The sequence below is a fragment of the Polyodon spathula genome, chromosome 5, assembly GCF_017654505.1.
Source record: "Polyodon spathula isolate WHYD16114869_AA chromosome 5, ASM1765450v1, whole genome shotgun sequence".
Taxonomy (NCBI): domain Eukaryota; kingdom Metazoa; phylum Chordata; class Actinopteri; order Acipenseriformes; family Polyodontidae; genus Polyodon; species Polyodon spathula.
Window position 1 is genome coordinate 70,257,053 of NC_054538.1, and position 17,755 is coordinate 70,274,807.

Consider the following 17,755-nt stretch of genomic DNA (forward strand, 5'->3'; position numbering starts at 1 on the left):
AGATACTGTTGCTTCGTCACCACAGTATAACACCACTGTGGATATACTGCATGTTCTCTCCGACATACTAAGGTTCAATAAAAAAAAAAAAAAAAAAAAAAAAATCAAATTAACTAGAAAGTCAGAGAAAAGCAAAATGTTGGTAACCAGTTCAGGCAGGTTCCATTTAAACTTTTTTTTTATTATTAATTATTAAAATTTCAATTTTACTTAAAATATACAAAATGAAGCATTATCAGCTCATCTACAACAAACACCATTAAGTAATACTTTCTTTATATATCATTTAAAAAACATGGTACTAAAACAAGTGCACCGTTTAAAAAAAAAAAAAAGTAAAAATATAGGTTTGAGGAATGTTGACCTAATAGGCTTTTTATTTACTTTTAATTATTTATTTATTTTTCTAAACCAGCAGCATTGATGGAAGCTAAATGCATTAGAAAGAAGACAAATCAACGAAGGGAGTGAAATTATGAAGTCTAACAATGTTTAGCAAAAAAAAACAAAAAAAACAACCACACGATTTTTAGGTTAGCACAAATATAACCAAGAGTGCAACACGTTAACATAGCAATTTCTGAACTTCAGCAGTTATTTTAAAACACTGCTTTCAGCAACTGATTTTGAGTAGTTGTTAAGGCTATTTTAGACAGTTTCACAGTCGATTTAATATTCAAGTTTTTAAATCAGCAGCTTACTGTTAAGGCATTCAAGCTTACATTTTAGAAGTGCAATGGCAGAAGATGAAAAAAACCACAAACATTTCCCGTTTTCACAGGACACGGCTAGCACTGAATTTACTATTGGGAACAGCCCCAACACACAAGTCAAACTGAAAACAAAATTAACACCCACCTTAATGTTTGAAATAACTTCAAACACAATGGCTGGCAAGTATAACAATTATAATAACCACTACTGTTTGCAGTCTGCATCACACAACATCATAAACTTTCCCAATCTCCAGAAAGCTTTTAAAAGTATATTATTGTCATCCCATCCAAAACAGAAAAGGGCCCTTAAACTGCAATAATACCCAATGAGTAATTTTAAACAATCTCTACTTAGAAACCAGATTAGCATTAAAATTAAAAGGAAAAGTGCTATTCTACTTACTGACCTGCTTCAAACAGAGTGTTTGCATAACAGCATAGATGAACAATTTATAGATTTACCCAATTAGATCCATATGTATAAATATTTCTTTTCTAGATTTAAAAGGTTAAAAAAAATAGTAGTATCCAGGCTGTTTTTGTTAACTGTAGAGTACACACTATTTCTGGTTTAGTGCAAAATATCTGCTGTTTGTAACAATGCGCACTCAGCATCATTTTTCTTCCACTAAAGGTATGAAAAAGTGACAATAAATCTACTAGCAGTTAGAAATCATAGTCTTGATTAGGGTGATTTTAAGGTGTTGATTTTTCCTAATTTGCAGAAGAACATGTTGACAACCTATAATTAGCTTCTGGTAAAATGTAATTTGGGAAGCATGATCCAAATATATTTTACATACAAAGTGGGCATGTGTTATAACAAAAAGATCAAGAAATTCAAACCCCAGTCTGCTGTTTCAAAAAGATAATGTGCAGAGATATAGCTTACCAGGGAAAGCGTATGGTTGTCTAATGCAAACAATGCCAGTATGACTTATTTTATATCCTTCTTTATGCTAGCTTCTATAAAATCCCATTCCCCTCTGTTGCATAAGTCTTACATTCTCACAAATACAAATTAAAAGTACAGTACCAATTTGCACCAAACAAGATGGTGCATTGTTACAGCACATGGAATTATGTCCACAATAACCAGCCCAAGTACAGAAGACCACTGGAGGTAAAAGGCGAGTTTCATCATATTAGAAACTCCCACTACCACCACCACCTAAGAAAAGGAGGAGTTTTCAAATCATTTTACAACAGTACATGCTGCATATTTTACTGGTCTACAGCTATTCCTTCAGATTATCAATAAAGTTGTACATCACCCAAATCATTGTACACATATACATCATAAAACATCATAACATCTATATTTAGCTACTGATCATTTTGGTAATTATAGTACGTCAGTTTTACGGTTCCCAATCATACAAGAACATACGACATTGTAAATTCTACCGGGACAAGATGTCAGTCATCCACCATTCCGCCATATAATAACAGACGTTTAAAAACCCTTAGCGTAAATGTAAACTCTGAGATGGTAGCGCGTCCCCCCCCCCCCCCCCCCCCCCAAAACAAAAGTGGGCCCATACAACAGGCTGCCGACTTCTTCACCCCTGATAATGATTTTTTTTTTTTCCTTGTTATATATATTGCTCCCAGTTTCTTATATATTCCGCTTGAACATCCTCTGTGGTCACAGTCCTCACTTCCAGAATGTCCTACGATTGATTGTAGGAAGAGTTTTGATTTCCATTGGAACTCTGATCACTCTCACTGTAAAATAAAACACTGAGGTCAGCACAAATGGAGCAGCATGTCTCAACAGTGCACTAAAAAAGCATATTGAAATTGACAAAGTTTGTACAACATAGTAATCAATCTCAATCTACAGGAACATTTCTACTTTACTTACCAATATAAGATCTAGCCTAAACAACTGGCAATAACTTTGGCAGAATATTTTGCAAATGCAAAAACACCGACATGATTGACTGACACAAAGGTACAGCAGCAAGTTACAGATCACCTGTTTGGAGGAGGCTTTGGTTTAGGCATCTTGTTGAGAATAGCAGCCATTTCTTTTCTATCATCAAAGTTCTTCCACTGGTCGTACAACTTCAAAATAACTCTGATTATCTCAAGGATCTAGATATATATTGCACAAGGTTAAAAAAAAAAAAAGGATTTAAAGATGTAGGAACACAGATTTTTCTGTTTATCATTTTAAGATATAACACTGTAAATCAAAAACTGCTGCAACAATAAAGGCTAATAAGCATTTCAACCTGTATTAGCTGCAAACCCTAAATAATATTTTTTTTTATTTTTATATAGCGCCTTTCATAGTGGACCACCATCACAAAGAGCTTTACAAGACACAAGACTAGGGTGTGTGAACTATGCATCAGCTGCAGAGTCACTTACAAGAACGTCTCACCCGAAAGACGGAGCACAAGGAGGTTAAGTGACTTGCTCAGGGCTGCACAGTGAGTCAGTGGCTGAGCAGGAATTTGAACTGGTACCTCCTGGTTACAAGACCGTTTCTTTAACCACTGGACTATAAACTCTACAATTCATGATTTAAAAGATATGAAAGAATAAATAACAAACGTTTTATTAACGCTTTAAATTTCTCTTGAATCGTCATGCTGTTCCAATATTATCATCATTACTCTATCAGACTTATGTATCTTATCTGGTTTTGAGTGCATCTGATACCCCTTTCACACACAAATGACGCTACCGAGTCGTCTCGGAGACGTTTCAAAAAGTCTTAAAATACCCTTTCACACATCACGAAATTGCACAATCTATGCCAGTGTAATACCGCCATAACCCTTTCATACAGCCAAAGAGATCAACTTTCAAACCTGACAATCAACATACTTTTTTCATGGCAACAGTTGTATCCACATTCACGCATCATGAGGGCGATTCGCCTATAAATTACAGCACCACGCACCATCCCTTCTATCTGTGAATTCACCTCCTCGTCAGCCTTTAAAGTTAACAATACCTTGGCTTCTTCCGGACTCCAATTACTACCTTGTTCTTGATCAGCCATTGTATTTGAAAAAAAATTAAAGCGTTTAACACCGACGAAAAAAAGACGCAACATGTCCGGTATAGTCACGTGAGATGTTAACTTTCAATCCATGCCCACTATAGCGTTTCAGTACCAGCAAAAAATTTCGCATAGGCAGTTAAGACGGTTCAGAGCAGTCATATTTTATGCAATCTCTGAACCAACTTGCGAGGTGGTAGAGACGGCATTAAATATGATGGCTCTGTGACGGTATAGGCAACTCACACAGATTTAAATGCCACATCAGTGCCGGTTCTGAGTCGTCATAACTCGTCTGTGTGAAAGGGGTATAACAATCCTTACTGCCGGGACTGAACAGACATTTATTTCATTCAAATCATGTGGTAATGAGACCTTTCAACTCTGCTTATCCCACCTACCCTTTTTTAAAAGAACAGCTTAATCTTACCTTTTCCATGTCAACAGAAAGCTCAGCAAACCACTGCCTTGCATCCTTTTGCTGCACCACACAAGCAACATGCAAGCAAGCTTAAAAATAAAAGGAACATGTCCAAATTATTAAACTTGCCATTCTACTGGCTAATAGAGTCACATGACCTAATGTTTGTATAGCTTCTTAACAGTGGAAAACTGGGTAGAAAAAGTGACCTCCACTCCATTTTATATGTAAGTGCTGGGACAAACATGGGATTTCTACATGTTCGGATATTCACTCAATTTAAATATTTGTTTGGATTTTCATTCATTTTCAAAAAGCCATTATATTGCTCAGACCACAGGCAGACAGCATAGCAGCATGGGGAGAGGGCGTGGCCCCCGTGTGTGTTCCTTTATTTTACTGCAAGACATTACAATATGCAACACGTTAAAGTAGAAAAATATCCAAGGAGTGAAGAATACGGTGTGTAGACCTTACTTCACCCCAGTGAATTAACTTGGAAACAAAAGGATGCCAAATAGCAGTTCAAGTTAAACATGTTTATTCCCAAAGTAAAAAGTACATAAAGCTGACACAGCATTTTATTTATTTGTTTTTTCTCATTCCTTGCCATTGCTGTTTCCTCTCAATAAACAGTGGGCATAGACATGTTTTCATAAAGTAATAACATGAAGCTTACTTGTGTCTTTTTGCAGCTGAACAAGCAAACATCAATTAAACCTATTTTACGCTGAAAAAATAAATAAAAAATAGCACATGTAAAATAAACTGTGCGTGTGAAAATAACTTGAACCCGACGCACCTGAAAGGCCTGAATAAATGAACCGCTAAGGGTTAAGGCTATAAAAAAAAAAAGAAGTCGATCCTTCTTACCTAGTGCAATCATAAATGGTGGATACAAGAGACAGAGGTCTGTCCTATATGTGTCATTCACAATCCTCCTGCACATGAAAGACAACATTAGTCAAAAGTAAACACTATATACATATCTACAGTTCTCACTCATTTAAATCATTTTCTTACAGTAGTTTGCTACACATGTATTCATACCTAATGAAACTTATCTGAAGCATAATGCAAGCGCATCCAAGCAAGACAAAAATAATAGGCATAAATCCATGTGTTTGATGGATTTATTTATTTAAATTTTGATAGGAGGCAAGTCTAACTTACAACCACATGAAATCTCCTTCACGGGAAACTAGTAACTGGAAAGACAACATTAAGTTCTAATAAAGTCCTTAGTTTGGTCAGCTTTGTTACTGAAAAGAAATGCCATGGCAGAAACCACAAACTTAACACCACACAATCGCAAGTTGAATACTATAACTACCTTGTTGTAAATGACAGCAGAAGTCTCATGCTAAAACTAGATGAAAAATGTTTTCACTGAATCTGTCACCTGATATTCAAAATTTACCGTAATTTTCTAAAGAACTTAGATTTTGTTCAGCGAACTAGTTTTGAAAAATGTTTCTTAAAAATAATCCTTTTTGAAATGAACAGTAAGACCAGATTTCAATTTAATGTCAGACCTCCCTCCCTTTGTCATCTCTCTCTCTCTCTCTGCATGGCTTGAGGTAACATTAATTCAGCTTCTGGTTATATACAGCTGCCCAATCATGAGTGAGCTGAGGCAGGACAGAAATATCTTTTGGACAAACCTGGATTGATGTTCAACTTGATGAACAGAAGAGTAGGGGTACAATACATCACAATGAGTAAGCAAGAACTGGCTTTCAGAGGGCATGATGAAGGCACCAGTTCCTCAAATAGAGGTAATTATGTGGAATGAATTACCTTGCCATTCACATAGATTTCAAAAAGCTTGACAGATCGATCAATCAGCTGTTTGCACTTTCGTTACTGAGTGATTACTCTTGTACTGTACCTTGGCTATTTAATCACTGTAGCAGTGTTGGGTTTATTTACAGGTTAAAAAAACAGCACTGACTGCAACAGCATGCAAGCGTGGCTGGAAAAAGAAAAACGATGAGCATCAGCACAAAAATTCAGTGTATGTCACTGTTAGATGCTGTGAGCTTAGGCATGCTTAGAACTCTGTCAGTCAGCACAATGCAACGTTGCTTCAAACAGCTGGGGACAATGTGAGAATGGAGTGGATTATGGACTGGGGAAGGGGATGGGAGTACTCTGTAAATAATGTCAGTTTGTAAACTTTGTTATTCTTGTTCAGATCTGTTAGCATTCTCTGTGTAGTTTAGTGCTGCTCTGGCAGAGCTGAAAGACTTCCTGTGTGTGAGTATGCCACTGAGCGGGGAGGCAGCAGGTCTGACATGACCAGTCACAGATAAGGAATGTTGAACCAATGAGTGAGGAAGAGGGAGGGATTTGGGTGTGTGTGTGTGTGTGTGTGTGTGTGAGAGTGTGTGTAGAGATTACAGTTTAATTTATCCGCCTTTTTACATATCCACCCTTACTCTGGTCTGGATATGCGACAGATTACTGTACTTTTTATTACATTCATAGGCTTTAAAACATAATTTTTACTAGAGTAATGAGTGTCTTAATAAAGATTTTTAAACGCTTGCTTGTTTTGATTACAGTACTGGTGACTGGGGGACATTTTGAATGTCAGGTTAGTTTATACCGTTCATACCGCCTACTGTGGGTTGTTTCATTAACTAAGAAAATATGCAACACCAACTGCTATTAATAACACTCACTACGCAGCTTCTAATATTTGCAAAGTTTTTAAGATTGCATCAAGTTTATAAAAAAGTTAAAGGTATACAAAGTTATGCATTTTCAAACCATATTGCTATTTTATTTGTAGCATAATCAAAACAGGAATGCAGTTTCCTATCTAATGTACAGTACCCTGTCATCAGTATTGTAGTCTGTACTATGAACGGCATTGTAACAATATGAAAGAATGGTGACAAATAGGGTATAAGTTCAGCGTTACATCCAGGATTTGTTTTGGGAGAAAGTCCTAGCAAGTTTGCAACCAAAAACATAAAAAAAATAAAGAACATCCATTACTCTTCTAGTAACCCACAATCCACTGCATAAGAAAGGACTAACTGACCCAACTACATTTATCTGACTAATCACCTATGAAATGTGGTCTCCTGCTGGTAAACATCAACAATGTCTAAGTTACACGCAGGCTCTGAACTATGCATGCAACGCTCACGTCTGTTCCGCTTTCACAGGAAACGAGCAAAATGTGAAAAGCAAAATCATAGATAACACACTTAGATGCATTCCGCACACTTCAAATCACCCTCAAAAATATTTCAATGGCTGAGCGTTATACTTTGAAAACCACAGTAAATCAAAAACAGATATAAAGGCCTGTTTAACATGTAAAAAGTGTAGGAAGATTTTTTTTTTATTATCACATGTCATCTGATAAAGGTACTTACAAAAAACAAGACTGGGTGAAGCAGAAGTGTATTTTTACCATTTAATTCAGGAAATACTGAAGAAAAAAATCGTACCATGCTAGAGGAAGTAACATATCCTCTTGCCCCATATCCTGTACATACTGGAGAAGAGGTCTATAAGGGTGATACACAATCAAACAGCAATCCTGCGTGGAAATTAAAATAAAACATTAGTAAAATACACATTCTGTCATGAAATATTATATTGAACTCAGTTGCTCGGTAACTAATAGGAACAATGTTTAGGAAAAATATAAAATTGAATAGTATTGTAGATATTAGAACTAGAGGTTGACAGATATGTTGGACGATATTTGCCTTTTGAAAAAAATACTGGCATCTGCCTAAGTGGGGCCGATATCACGTCTCATAATTAGTCCAATTAGATACATTTTCTCTTTGTATCAACTTTACAAAGGAAAAATACAGAGCTGCGACTGTCGGTTTAGTCTACACGACAGTGTATTATTATTATGTAACAGCATCGCTTACCTGTCAGCATTTATTTATTTATTTATATTTTGCTTATAAATGGAGGCTATCAGATTGTAATTAAACGCAGTGTTTTGCTTATGTGTTGAAAAAACAAACAATGCAAAAAAATACCGATATACATCTGGGAGATAATGTCTGCTTTACTAGCTCATATTTTTACTACAAGGGATAAATGCGACATCGTACTGTTTTTTGCGGATTGATTTATTTTAATCAACAGCATATTGAACTGTATTAATTCTCTTAAATTAAATGTCATGTTTATTTTACATTATTTTTTAAATTATTTTTACTTGTGGTAAACTTGATCACTGGTCAGTAACTGTAAACTGTGGATTTTATTAAGGTGTCATAATGAAACTAAAACTACCTTTCACTTGTCAGCAAGTACCAAAGTGTTCAATCTTTACAAAACCTGTGCACTATTTCTATTTGTTAAAAGATTTTAAAGTCTAAAATAGAAAAAAGGCTTATGTGTTAATAATTTGTACATATTGTAGCGATCTCGGTTAACACAGACAGGCGCATCACACAGGGCGAGGCAATCCACACACAGGAGGAGGGCGGGTGCAAACCCCCGGGATCTCTTGCACTAAAGCATAGCGCCGATATCTGGCTTATGTCTTTCTGTGTGACTATAGTTAATGCCCTGTGAAAATCACGATTTCACGGGCTGCGCAGAAATCGTGAAATTAGCCCAATACCCATTTAAAAATAAATGTCATAACTGTACAGCTCTGCTATGTGCCTGCGTGTAATATTCACCATGCACATACTAGTGATGTGCAGTGATTATGTCAAGCAATCTAAAAGGGAAATTAAAATACTACACACTGCAAGCAAGAAAATGGATGTCTCTAAAAAGGCAAAGTTACGGAAAAGTCAGCGCAGCGATTTCTTCATCAGCCCAGCTGAGACGTGAATACTTACCTAACGTTGCCGAGTATCACAAGCAGGGGATTATGGAATTGGTAAAACAGTCCAGTTGTTTGTCAGTGGTCACACTGAAGAGTCGACTGATACACAAGATCAGTATGGGTTACACACTGTATTTGTTTTGCAAGACCTAAATGGTGAACATGCACCTGACGTACTAGAACTGAAAGCTCCTTGCAGGTACACTTTACCTACAGGCTGTTAATTACAACACTGGGTTTCACAAGCTATTGTTAAGTGCTCGAATAACTTTGATGTTAATTTTGATGTCAGTAATTTTATATGTATATTTGCTATTTAAAAAAAAATAATAATAATCTGTATACGTAATTTATAACATATTTCCGTGCACATTCCACGAAATTCGATACTTTACCTGTGACACTGCTGTGAATTTTAAAGAAAATGTCCGCGATTTTCACAGGGCCTTAATTATAGTAAGTCACTTGCCAGCCCTGCTGCTGCCTGCCCCCGTGCATGCTACAATATAATAGAATGTCTAACATAATATAAATGGGGCTTTAGTCAATTAAAAAGCAGGATTAAAAACAACCATATTCTTATGCAATACTAAAGTGGAGTTACTGCACAGCACATTTAAAAAAAAAAAAAAAAAAAAAACTTTCACAGTCAAAAGAGCACTGTATGGCTGTTCTTTTCAGAAACAGACCCTGGTACAGGACAGTGCAGCCTCTGTTCTGTTAAAGTTAGCTTAGGATCAAAAAAGTAAAACATCAAAATACATCTAATATCTGGAATCACCCTAAGACCCGTCACACCAGACAGTCTTCAGGGGCCGGTTTTTCAAAACTTTGGTAATCTGATATCTGCGTTTGATCTGGATTATATTGTGCAATTGGGTTTTTCAAAACATCAAAATGTTATCGGGATTACTGTGATCCGGATTTCATTTGGGTAATCCGATAGTACTTTTAAATCATGATTAAATGTTGCAATTGTTTTTTTTTTAAATTTAATCAGGAGATCAAGATTACTTTGATCCAAAATACCAGGATTATTATGATCCTATTGCAGAGGTGGATTTAGCTTTTAAACGATCATAGAACATCGATATTTAGTTTTAATTGTCATAGCAAACACATGCTGTATGTCCAAATAAAGTGTTAGAATATAATATTTACATATTTAAGTTTTGTATCCATGCAAGCAAAAAGGACAAAAAAAAGGAAAACATGTATTTGCGATATAGCTTTAATAAAAAAAGCACACGCATACACCTTCACATACACCCCCTTAAAGATCGTCTGAGAGATGCTGGACTCCCTACCGACGAGGAAGACGATGAAGATGTCTAAAAACACATAGTTTTATTTTAACTCAATTTAGACTTATTTAATTTCTGCCAAGTAGGCATAAATAAAATAACCATTATTTGCATGTGTTATATGCGCACTAACATTAAAAGTGATTTAGATTTTGTTAAAAGAAATAAAACAAAATTTAGTTGTATTAATCATTATTACCTCGGTATTTCCTTTGTTAAATTAGGTTATATCATAAATAAGGCCTCTTAAATATATATATAGCCTATCAAAAAATGGATTTATTAATCGTGATTATTTGTTATCTGGATAAATGTAATCCAGCATTTGACATTTTCTGAAAATATAGGATTACAAAATCCAGATCACTTTGACAACAAAAACAAAAATAAGTCTACCAAGACTTTAAATGAGTCTGAGAAAAAAACCTGGACTGAAATGTGACATTTGTGAGGATGTTATATATAGGTTATATTTAAGAAAACATTTAACTGTTAGGTTTACGTTCTAGTTAACTGAAACTTTTTTGTGTGTGTGTGTTTTTTTTTTTTAATAAAATTATTAACATTCATATTGGCTGTGTGTTTTCTAAAATATCGGCATTGTTATCGGCCTGGAAAAATCCTTCAGGTTAGGACCCCTACCTGAAAAATGCCCCCATTTAAATTGGGTCGACCACATTGACAAGGGTGTCTCCTAAGAAATAAATAATAAAAACAGAATATTTCGTTTGCTATTTTATGTTATTTTATTTTATGCTACTCTTGTGTACTGTGCAGCTAATGTGGTACTTTAATAGCTTTAACTGGAAGACTGACGCGCACTGTGACGGTTCAGCTCACTGCCCGATAGGTTGTCTTCGGATGATCTTCTTCATGGGTTCAGGTTAAGTGAATTTTCTGCATCACGATGGGGTCATTTGCAAGACAACCCCATCCCGATTTTTGGTTTCTAAAATATTTAAATTAACATGAGGGCACGAAAAGTTCCCAAGCGCTTTACGGAGGTAGGCTGTGAAATGTGCATTATATGCAGTCACTTACAATAGGACATTGACATATTATCTGCAGGATGGAGCACAAGGTGGTTAACTGAATTACTCAAGATCACACAGTGAATCAGTCAGTGGCAGAGGTGGGATTTGAACTGGTGACTGTCAGTAGAAACTGTACATTAAGAACTGAAACTATATAGTCTCGCAAATGTAAACATCTAACATTATGTACATGCAGCTGTTGTGACGCACAGCACTCTCCATTGCCTGACGAGGCTTCTGGTTGCAGTTTTTTTGTTTTTTTCCCCCAAAGCCGCGGTGTTTGTACAGGTCGTACAGGTTTTGTAACAGCGGCTAACCTACAGTTACACAGACAGAACAACTCATTTGACCACTATTGTTATTAAACTCCATTTAGCTTTTCCTTCACTGACATAGCTTACTTATGCTGTTGTATCAATAAGGCTGTATCTAAGCCTCTAGTTTAATCTATGTATTAGTCAATAGTGTGTGACTGAGTTTACTAAAAAAAATACCTCGAATATTTATTTTTTGTCAAATTAAAATTGTATTTTTTCATTATGAAAGTTTGTTGTATTTAAATTGAATTTATTTTATACAATGTTATTTTTACAATGAAAAAAGTTACCTATATTTAATTTTTGTAACAATTAGTCAGAAAATATTGTTTGTTTGAATTAATTTCCTCAACATAATATTCTCTCTACATTTCTTTTTTGTTGTTTTATAAATGAGTATGAAATCGCCTTGGTGTCCTTGGGTTGGATGTATGTTTTAACTTCATGCCCTGTAACATATATAATACACTTTAAATGTATGGACTGCTTAGACTATAAACTGCTTGTCATAAAATCTACAGATAAGTTTTCCTCATCGTTATTTTTTTTTAAATAGGCTACAGTACTCTTTGTTCTTCACAGTCAATACAATACTCACCATTAGTTCTAATAGATAGAATTCACATTCCAGTATCTAGAAAATAAAACAATTAAGAATGAAAATACCAATAAGTTAGGGAAACATAAAATAGGCTTGGGGAAGCTTAATACAAACAAGTAAACCAGAATCTTTAACACTCTACACGCATGGGGGGAAGGCAATGTTTTGAGTAACATGTCACCGCTGTCTTTTTTCTGATTTGTCTACCCTCATCCCCAATAGACAGCAATCCTACTATATCATTTAACAAATACAAAACAAATATGCAGAGACTGCAAATGTCAAGTATCACACACCAACTAAATAATTTCATATAGTACTGTAGCTTGCCCAGTAACTTCTAAATATATCTTGTGGTATGTAGCGATCTCATTTGACATTGTATACTGTAGACACACACAATTCCACACTTAGGCTTTTCAACTACCGACAAGCCTAGCTTTTCTTGTGTGTAAAACACTGTATTTAAAAAGAGTAACATTTCCCTTGTGGCCAGGCGAAAAGCAGCAGCATCAATCTAAAAGTACATACGTCCATGAAAACCATTGCAGGCCCAGTTTTTAAAATGTAATACCTACATGATTCATCCTGTATGGGAACTCCTTTGGGAAGGCATATGAAAACCTAGTTTTTACTGGGAAAAACAAAAAAGTGAGATCCATCAACCCAGCAATAATACAACCCTAAATACCGGTAGTTACATACTCTTTTTACTGCTCTCTTACCATTGCTTAGTTGAAGTTTTGGTATGCTCTGAAGCAGGTATATAACAAATCATTAGAGAAAAAGAGACATTACTTGTTTAAAACAGCACTGCTTATACTAAATAAATCACACGAGACCTTTACCTCTTATTATTCCCTGCTGGAAGTGCCCATCTCTGATGTGGGGTATAGTGGAGATGGACATATATAAATAAAACTTGCCAATAACCTTCTTTAGAAGAAAAAAGTGTAATATAATATACCATGTAATAGAGTTTACCTGCTTGTCTATCCATCTGTGAGTGTTTCACACTTTTTTTTTTTTTAGATTTGTATTTGTACAGTTCTGATAAAACGTGCACAAATTACTGAGAGTACAGTACCCTATTCTGAGTTTTTAGGGACATTATTTTGCCCGTTAATGAGAATATCATAATGTGGGGGAAAAGGGAGGCATCAGGCTCTCTATGTAGGTCAGTTCTTTGCTTATTCTTTTATACCTCAATGTAAAACAATATGATTTTTCAAATACACCACTACAGAGAAATAAAGCATGATAAACAAAGCAGGACTATGATACTATAGCTAAGTTAACATGCAGATTTCAAATCCCAAATCCTTGGCTGTTATTCTTTCAAACCAATTGACGCAAGTAAAAAGGTATGAAGACCAGTACACTTACATACAGATGTAGCAGCTGATATCAATCGGGTATTTGAGACAACACCAAATTCCTAAAAAAAAAAAAAAAAACACATGCACAGAAAATGAGCTGTTGAGTTAGTGCACTTTTGGACTAACAAATACTTACAGAAAACAAAAACTGACATTACCTCTACTTTGGATGCTAAGAACACACAGGTTGGAGCCATGAGAACAGGATCTATACTTTTAACTGAATATCTGAAAATAACATAATATGTTAACAGACTTAGTTCATGCGTAACAATAATTTGTAACAATACAGTAGAACCTATCATACCCAATCCTGTAAGATACAGTGGTGTATCTGAACAGTGACCTGTTCAGTGGTGTTATGGTAAATAATTAAGTGGATAAACGCCCATTTGGTGAAGTTGAACAGACACACTGAACAGATACATTGTTATTGGCCCTCAGCAAAACAGAGCACTCCCTCCCCCCCATATACAGTTATTTCTCCTCTCAGGTGTTGTTCAATCATAGACCCGACAGTGAGCTTCACGGGGACAGTTCTGCGAGTGTCCTTTCTCAGGCTAGGATGAAGGCTACTAGCACCGCCCTGCAGATCCTGTGTGCCTAACAGAACATTAACAACCAATCACACAACACTCACACATAAACAAATAGAACAAAGTCTAGCAGCCACGCCCCCCTGCTCGCTACACAGGCGCTCACTGTTAAGATATCTTGTTAGTCCAGGATTTGCATATCATAGGAGAGTACAAATAAGTAAACTCTGTATGCCATATATGTAAGTGGGTAAAAGCTACATTGCCCTAATGAAAAGTGGGTAAATGCCGTTTAACTGCACATACCCTCGACCACACCACTGCCTCTATTAACCGATGGGCTTCTGGCATGTGTCATTTATACAATGCTACCAAGTGAACGGTACAGATGGAAACCGATCAATATACATTTTAGTTTGGGTCTAAAAGAGTAAATTCAGCTCCTGGACAGAATGGTGTTTGACACATCGATGTACCCGACATTGTTAATTTATAATGTCCCAAGGTTAATAAAGCAAATACAATTTAGTTTAACGACATAAGATATTTTCACATCTCCGATAGACCCTTAGAACCAATGACATGAGATAAGACAGGTTCTGCTGTATATTACAATGCTCATATAATCTTTAATAAAACCTAAGCATAGGTAAACAAATAATTTAACAACATTATCTTCAGTGATTTTAATATAACAACTGTACAAATATTTCTCTTACCTGGCATAGAATCTCTTAAAGTAAACAGTAGCAGTTGCTATAACCTGTTGCCTGAGCTTCAGGTGTTCTCCTAAAGCTTGAATAACTGTGGGTGAAATGTTCATCAATAGACATTCCCATATTTCATCAAATAGATTTGTATTACTGGCATTGCTAGATGTGTATGACTGGGTAGGCTCATTTATACCAGATCACAGGGTAAAACTTATAAATCAAAAGCACTTACTGAAGTTAAACAGATTTTTCCTTCCAAATACAATCTCATTTTAAGTTGAAATATATTTAATCTGTGAACATTTTCAGATTTATTTTCAAAATGTTCAGAATAATTATTATGTCTAGACAGAATCAAGTTTACTACTACAGTAAAAGCTGAAATAGTTTTAAGAGTTATGGTCTCATTTATCAAACTTATTTCCTAATACTGTAACACTATTTGTCTTATCTACCCCAATATATCTTGTTAAAAAGTCTATACAGATAAAGCACTCACACCTACAGTACATACATATTACTAATGTGGTAGCATGCCATCATATATACGTCATGGTCTGTATTAAACAAGCAAAAGATCACACTGGAGAGTTTATATAAATATAATTATACCAGCAATAGTCTCACTCCTTTATCAATCACGGTAATTTGGTAGAACAGTTTTACCGTTAGCAAAGAAGATCTGCAATTTCCAATACTCCTCTTCTGCCAAAAACTTCAGGTCCTTCTGCCGTTCTTTCATCAAATCCTGTTTGTCAAGGACCCACTGCAAACTGAAAAGGACAAAAAACTTCATAAAGTGGCATTCAAACATGATTTAAACACTCCTTTTATTCCCCCAGTTTGGTTCATTGTTAAAACGAATGCAGCACTATTGTTCAGCATTGTGCTTATATAAAGCATCCTCTATTTTACCCTAATAGGCTAGTGCTAATACATTGTCAGTCTCCTACATTAACTTTACTTAAGTCTGACTGGAAACCAGGAAAGCCACTACATTAATTTGAAAAAGCTAGCTACCCTGCAATGCTGGCACGAAGCTTCCTTTTCCAGTCAAGTACCATAGTTTACAAGGTTGCTGGATTTTACAAAAACGTGGTGGGAACACTGTGGCTGGACATCTGGACATTTGGACACGGGGAGCCTCACTAGCTCTCTTACTATGTTCTGATGCCTCAGTTGTATTTGAAACGTGGTATAGCATAAAAAGTGTACCTGTGTTCTGAAATGGGATATGAAAATAAATAAATAGCCTATATAAGAGGTGGTACAACGTAAATTCTGAAGAAATAATAACGTTTATTTACATATAAGTTAAGCACATTAGGGCTGTAAGCAAATGTCCTTTTCTTATGAAAAATACAATCTAGTGCTGTGGAAAACAATACTAGTTAATGACAGCAGGCAGAAACAACTACCAGACCTGTCAACGAATGCATAACCTGTATCCAAACAAATATGAACGGGAACGGAAACAGGATCAAGCCACGAATGATGCGGTCTTCTTTTATTACAATACACTCCCTATTAAGTGTAATTCTGAATTTATTAATATATATATATAATATAATATATATATTATATAATATATATAATATATATATAATATATAAGCCAAATTGTATATAAATAACCATAGAAGCCAAATTAAATTTAATTTATCCATAGAATTCTATCGGGCGGTCGAAATAACAGATTTACTTATATGTACATAGATATTTAATCTGGGAAGGTTACTTACTAGTGTGAGCTTTGCCAGAAGTTCCCCGCCATGACGTAGAAAATGTAAAGCTATTTCAAATAAAAATGGTGTTGCTATTTTATTCGCACAGTATCTCTCTCTGATCAACAAATCGAATTCGGCTTGGTGTGCACCCATCTAATCGTTCCTGCCCAACAACAAGCACGGCACAAACGTTGCCCCTGCATTACGGTCCCCGGCTGGGCAGTAACAAAAATAACTTTAATTTGTTGTACAAGGCATTATTTTTAACGCCAGACAAACTAGAATATTTTATTAGATTTTCTGTTTTCATTACAGTAATCGTTTTGATGATTTCCCCTATATATATATTATATATATATATATATATATATATTATTATAATATATATATATATATATATATATCTGCAGTAAAGTATATGGAAAATCTATGTTCAAAATGGAAAAGTCGAATATGACCTTCCAATGTTAAAAACTGCACACTTTCTTGAAATGCTAGTGTTAATAACAAAGAAATTGTGACATCATACAGTCTAACATTTGAGCTATGAAAATAGGTACACTTGTGTGGCATTAAGTGGCTCATAAGTCTGGAAGTGAGAAAATTAATGAAATATTAACTTTAAAGTATGCAATTTCCTGCAACCTAGAAGGATAGTTTTACATTTAGATACAGCAAAAAAATCAGTATATGTTTTATTATGTCTCATAAAATCTCACTAACAAATTCCCTCATGTTGAACAGCCTTCCCTGTCTTTTAACTCTGTGCTCAGTTGTTCAGTCATGGCCCACATTTCCTTTGTTTTTAAAGCAGGTGGTATAAACAGACTTCAGAAGTATCCTTTAAAAAAAAAAAAAAAAAAAAAAATAGTATGTATATCTCTTACCCAACTGCACAAGTACTACAGAAGGAACATTTCTGTGCTTGCATGATATACTGCATAAACATTTGTATATTCTTATCAAAATACATATTGAATAGAGAGAAGAAATTAGATAGCATTAGTATTTTTTTGATATTTTTTTTTTTTGAGATACATAACATGAGGAGCAAATTGTGGTAGGACTACAGCAGTACTGAAAACTGGTAGCCTAATGAGTGGGTCACCAATTTGCCCTACAGCTCCATAATCAGTAGAGTTGGCATGTGGTGTGAATTTCACT

The 17,755-nt window shown here is 35.2% G+C and overlaps 1 protein-coding gene across 1 annotated transcript; it reads right to left on the reverse strand.

The window, feature by feature from the left end:
• Positions 1 to 384: 384 nt before the first annotated feature.
• ccnc (cyclin C) lies at positions 385 to 16,748 on the reverse strand. Its single transcript, XM_041251196.1, has 12 exons — positions 16,607 to 16,748; positions 15,532 to 15,638; positions 14,872 to 14,956; positions 13,775 to 13,844; positions 13,624 to 13,675; positions 12,816 to 12,871; positions 12,235 to 12,270; positions 7,624 to 7,715; positions 5,030 to 5,097; positions 4,166 to 4,245; positions 2,698 to 2,816; positions 385 to 2,444 (listed from the first exon to the last, which is right to left on the reverse strand). The coding sequence occupies exons 1-12, from the start codon at positions 16,636 to 16,638 to the stop codon at positions 2,390 to 2,392; spliced, it is 852 nt and encodes a 283-aa protein (XP_041107130.1). The 5' UTR covers positions 16,639 to 16,748; the 3' UTR covers positions 385 to 2,389.
• Positions 16,749 to 17,755: the final 1,007 nt, after the last annotated feature.

What these genes read in the sequence shown, in the direction of transcription:
- ccnc (XM_041251196.1), bottom strand. Translation starts at nt 16,638, where the DNA reads ATGGCGGGGAACTTCTGGCAAAGCTCACACTA. An exon ending in TCTTAGCATCCAAAGTAGAG is followed by an intron (nt 13,676 to 13,774) that starts GTAATGTCAGTT and finishes TTTTTTTTTTAG; the next exon opens with GAATTTGGTGTTGTCTCAAA. An exon ending in TTTCTGTTGACATGGAAAAG is followed by an intron (nt 2,817 to 4,165) that starts GTAAGATTAAGC and finishes ATATATATCTAG; the next exon opens with ATCCTTGAGATAATCAGAGT.